This window comes from Cornus florida, unplaced genomic scaffold (genome assembly GCF_030987335.1).
Source record: "Cornus florida cultivar Cherokee Brave unplaced genomic scaffold, ASM3098733v1 CherokeeBrave_3.0.0_Hap2_Chr05, whole genome shotgun sequence".
In the NCBI taxonomy this organism is placed as follows: domain Eukaryota; kingdom Viridiplantae; phylum Streptophyta; class Magnoliopsida; order Cornales; family Cornaceae; genus Cornus; species Cornus florida.
Genome location: NW_026775575.1, coordinates 35,688,962 through 35,694,068, shown reverse-complemented (window position 1 = coordinate 35,694,068; position 5,107 = coordinate 35,688,962). Strand labels below are relative to the sequence as shown.

The 5,107-nt window shown below is 37.6% G+C and overlaps 1 protein-coding gene across 1 annotated transcript; it reads left to right on the top strand.

Moving 5' to 3' along the window:
• The first annotated feature begins 2,992 nt into the window (after nucleotides 1-2,992).
• Nucleotides 2,993-4,770, top strand: LOC132306277 (probable galacturonosyltransferase-like 7). Its single transcript, XM_059803611.1, has 2 exons — nucleotides 2,993-4,586; nucleotides 4,690-4,770. The coding sequence occupies exon 1, from the start codon at nucleotides 3,517-3,519 to the stop codon at nucleotides 4,570-4,572; it is 1,056 nt and encodes a 351-aa protein (XP_059659594.1). The 5' UTR covers nucleotides 2,993-3,516; the 3' UTR covers nucleotides 4,573-4,586; nucleotides 4,690-4,770.
• The last annotated feature ends 337 nt before the right edge of the window (nucleotides 4,771-5,107 follow it).

Here is a 5,107-nt window from a genome sequence, read left to right as displayed (position 1 = left end):
TGATTTAGGTAGAGGTAGTGGAGGCCAGGCTGGGAGAGCAGCGTTGGATTGATTGTACAGACTGACAATGGCGAGAGTGTATCGAGTGGCACAATCCGCACAGTATTATATATGGTATGTAATTATGCATATGACTCTGGAGTTTAATGATCATTGGATGCCGATGCTCAGCTGGCTGTGTTGCGCCGCAGGGAGCACCGTACCTCTGAACACTCTCTCTCTCTCACTGTCTAGATCTCCTCCTTTCTCTCTCTAAATTGACATGACATATATATATATATATATATATATATAATATATCTATGGCCACATATATTGTTCAGGTAGTTGCCTTTAAAAAATTGGTGAGACTACTACCCCTCCTTGGCCATCACAGAATTAAAAGCAAATTCAGTCTTCTGTTGTCTTCGGATGGATTCTCATTGGATTTTTCCTCCTCCATGGAGTACGTACAACACTTTGTACAAGTCCTTTTTTAAAAATGTGTATATTTAACATGTTTTCACAATAAAGGACAAATTAATTTGATAGATTCTTAATAAATGTATTCAAGATGTTATGTTTCAAGTCGTTTACGGTCGTGCATCTCTCGCTCTTATTCTGAGTGACTTAAATTTTAGTGATTTTATACTTTTGTTTTATGTAACTTAGAATAGTTGATACATTTTTCTTTTTGGAGTGTCAATTTTTTATCTTTTAATTATGTTGAGGCTGAAATTCGCGTAGTCTGATACGATATCGTTTTTCTGCAAGAAAGAGAGGAGAAGATCGATGAACCTTGACGGCACCGGTGTAGTGCCTGTCAAGAGCTCTCCGACGATCAAATTAGTCACGGAGGTCTAAAAAGATCACGGAAGTCTAAAAAGAAGGCAGGGATTAATAATAGTTTTTACGTCATCCCTTTTTTAATGGCTTGATGCCCTATTTATGACTGTCGATTGGATTTGTCGGGATATGATTTAATCCCTTTAACCTCCTCCAGTTATAGTATGATTATTCTTACTTGTTGAACCACGTCAGATTTGATTTCATTATTCTTGATAATGAAATCTAATCAATCTTATCGAGGGTGGAGTAGGTTTATATTTTTCCCTATCAAATTATTAAGTCATACAATTCTTTTAAACGATTGATGTTTTTATATTTTGAGTCGTATCTCTCGTTCTCATTTGTGTGACTTAAACTTTGCCAATTTCGCATTTTCTTTGGCATAGATTAGTTGATACATTTTTATTTTTGGAGTGTCATTTTTCTCTTTTATTTGTTGATGTACTTGTGAATTACCTATCATAACATAATTAGAAGTTAAGTAATGATTTCTTGTTCATTGGCGAGCAAGAAAATTCTCTATACCAATTATGGTGACCGGTGCATATGATTGGTATTTTTTTTTGTTTCCACTAAAATTTGTTAGAACTATAAGTAAGAAAAAATAAATGTTAGAACTATCTGTTAGGTTTTATGGTTCGAATTCGATGTTTAAGTAATGTTATGGCAGAAGTGATTATTGATTGAACTAGTTCAACTTAAAGTTAAAAACTGATATAATAACTCTTTATAAGTAAGTTGAGGAATACTTGTCCAACAAAATTGGGTTTGAATACTCTATTCAGGTTGTGGGGAGAAAAGAGAGAGATAGAGAGACGAGAGGAAATAAGTAAGAGGCAAGTGTTGTGAGGAGAAGAAGAGTATATGTAATTTCTGAGTGTATAAATATAGCCTTAAAAGAGATGATGAGTGAGTGAGTAATGTTTTGACATCTGATTGTATATTATCTTCCTTGATTTATAATAGTGGAATATCTCTCTCTCCAAGAACGTAACCTTAGAGTTAGGTAAATCATGAAAAATATTGTGTTAGGTGTGAATGTGTATGATTATTATTTTCATATATGTTTATGTTGATATAATGCGATGCTTTCGTTGTATGTGATGAAGGTGAAATTGTGATGTAACGATACTTTTGCTTAATGTAATAAGGATAGAGTTTAACTTTAACATTGAACAAAATTCAATTACGTCTTTTCAAAGTAAAAACCCAAATCATTTTTTAATTTTAAAACAAATTACTAGATAGTCATATGGTCCAATTCAATCAAAATTCTCCAAACTTAAAAAAGTGATGGAATAAAATTTATTAAAAATATTATTAAAAAAAAAAACTTAAACATGAATTTTAACTGAATTAAAGAATCAAATAGTCAATGGTCCAATATTATCTAAAAATATGGTAACTAAAATAGATGTTTAATAAGATGATATCATACAAAACCGGCCAATAGGGTATGAAGTGACTTAAAATTGAATTTTATTAACTCAAATTGGTATCACAATTGTACGCAATTGACTCTCGCATTAAAGAAAGTCAATTACTTAATCAACAATGCAAAAACATGGTAATTGATGAAATGGTATCTTTTTTAATTGGTAAATAGAGCATTGTTTAGTCCACAGGCTGGATTAGCATTGCTTAATTACTTAGCAATGAGTGAGAATGTGTCTCTCTTGTATGGACAAGCTGGCACTAGGACGTAGTTGTCATTACTAGAGAAGACAAGGACAGCTGGTTCTCTTTCCTCATTTACAAAGCCCCCAATTTATTTCTTTCTAATAAACCCTATATTTTAATTTTAACAATTCATTAATACTCCTATACTTTAGTTTATTTTATTTTTGAAAAAATTACTTTATTGAGTAAATTATACACTATTATTAATTTGACCTCTTGAAATTGAGGTGATATTTTTGACGTTTTCACTCTTTGACAAAATTTTATAAAATAACAACTTTACCCTTCTTTTGTGTAAAATGTAATGTGATATATTATTACCTTTCATTACTTAATTAAGTTCATTTTTCAAAGTAATAAACCAAAGAGTTGTAATTTATTTTATTTTATTTTATTTTATTTTCAAATTAACAATTTATCAATAGTCCTATGTGTGTGCGTGTATATATATATTTAGCAGTATATATAATACCTATATATATGTGTCTTGTTTGGCCGTGGATTTATATGGTGGACAACGAAAAGCTGAAAGAACATCATCTCTTCCTGTATCTATGTTTCTCTCTTTAAAACCTCTACTACTTCGTCTCTGTATTACTTGGCCTTCTTCAAAGGACAGTAAAAGAGAGAAAGAGAGTTAGAGAGAGAGAAAGAGAAAGAGAGTTAGAGAGAGAAAGGGAGTGGACTACAGAGCACATCCGCGCACGGTGGCGCTTGACCCCTCTTGTTCGCTCTGGTTCGTTGATGGATTCTTCTTTCTTTACTTTCTCTCTTATCGAACTTCGCTTTCTTCCTACGGCATCCCATTAGATAGAGAGAGGAAGAGGAACAGGAGAGAAGAAAAGAAAGAACGTTGATTCTGGGAATTTACTTTCTCTCTCTATAACTCTGGCGAACCTTAAAGAAAACCTAGCGTTCCTCATCTCTTCAATTTCATCTCGATTAGAGGAACTACACTTGGATTTCAAATCGACGAAGAAAAAGAGGAAAGGGTTTCACCGCGCGAAAATGCTCTGGATTATGCGATTCTCAGGGTTCTTCTCCGCAGCAATGGTGATGATCATCCTCTCTCCTTCTCTGCAATCGTTCCCGCCCGCCGAGGCCATCAGATCGTCTCTGCAAAACTCGCGCAATCACATCGCGTTTCGAAAATCATCCACATTCCGTAATGCCGAGCAATGCGGCTCCAAATTGGGGAAAACAAGCGTCGTCTGCGATCCAGCTCTAGTTCATGTCGCCATCACTCTCGACGTCGAGTACCTCCGCGGCTCAATCGCCGCCGTCCATTCGATTCTGCAGAATTCAATGTGCCCGGAGAGCATCTTCTTCCACTTCCTCGTCTCCGACACCAATCTCGAAACCCTAGTCCGATCCACCTTCCCTCAGTTGAAGTTCAAGGTCTATTACTTCGATCCGAAGATCGTACGCAGCTTGATTTCGACTTCTGTGAGGCAAGCGCTCGAGCAGCCTCTCAATTACGCGAGGAACTACTTGGCCGATCTTCTCGAGCCATGTGTTCGGAGAGTGATATACTTGGACTCCGATCTGGTCGTCGTCGACGACATCCTGAAGCTGTGGACGACGAGGTTGGGGAACAAGACGATCGGAGCGCCGGAATACTGCCACGCCAACTTCACGAAGTACTTCACGGCTGGGTTCTGGTCGGACGAGCGATTTTCCGGCGCGTTCGTCGGGCGGACGGCGTGCTACTTCAACACGGGGGTGATGGTGATAGATCTGGTGAAGTGGAGGCGGTTCGGGTACACGAGGCGGATCGAGCGGTGGATGGAGATCCAGAAGAGGCGCCGGATCTACGAGCTCGGGTCGCTGCCGCCTTTCCTGCTGGTGTTCGCGGGAAACGTGGCGGCGATCGAGCACCGGTGGAACCAGCACGGGTTGGGAGGTGATAACGTGCGTGGGAGCTGTAGGGATCTTCATCCTGGTCCGGTGAGCCTGTTGCATTGGAGTGGGAGTGGGAAGCCGTGGCTCAGGCTCGACTCGAACCAGCCGTGTCCATTGGATGCTCTTTGGGCACCCTATGACTTGTATGGTCAATCCACTTAATTGTGGACTGGCTGGTAAATTCCTCAATTCACTTTTAGTATTTTTTTAGGTTTTTTTTTTTGGGTTATCTTTTTGGCATTTTTCATATGCTGATCTTCAATTTTTTTGTAATCTCAGGCGATTTGTATTCTAATTGTCCTATGATTGATGCCTTTGAGAATACAAGTAAATGGAAGAGGGATTCAATTCGGTTTTGTCTTTTTATTTGTTACTGTTGATACGAGGAAGTAAAGGTCGAATCAAAACTTTTCGGTTAGACAATTCGCATACATGCGCTATTTGGGATAGATTGAGTTCGGATTCTCTGTTACGATCCCGTGCTGCAGTGGTGGTGTACACTTTTCACATTTCGTAAATGTGTTGAAAGTATATATAAAAGTGAGAAAGTAAAAATACTAATTTTACAGCAAAAGATTCGGGCTCATTTTCCCCATGTTCTACAGACTAAGGTGCATCGTTAGTGAATTTTATCATTATGAGGGTGGATTTTGATATAAAATAAAGTTGTAAGTGATGTGGCATGTTGTGCTTTGAT

Bases quoted from the DNA above. Each gene is read 5' to 3' on its own strand.
- LOC132306277 (XM_059803611.1), top strand. From the start codon at position 3,517: ATGCTCTGGATTATGCGATTCTCAGGGTTCTTCTCCGCAGCAATGGTG.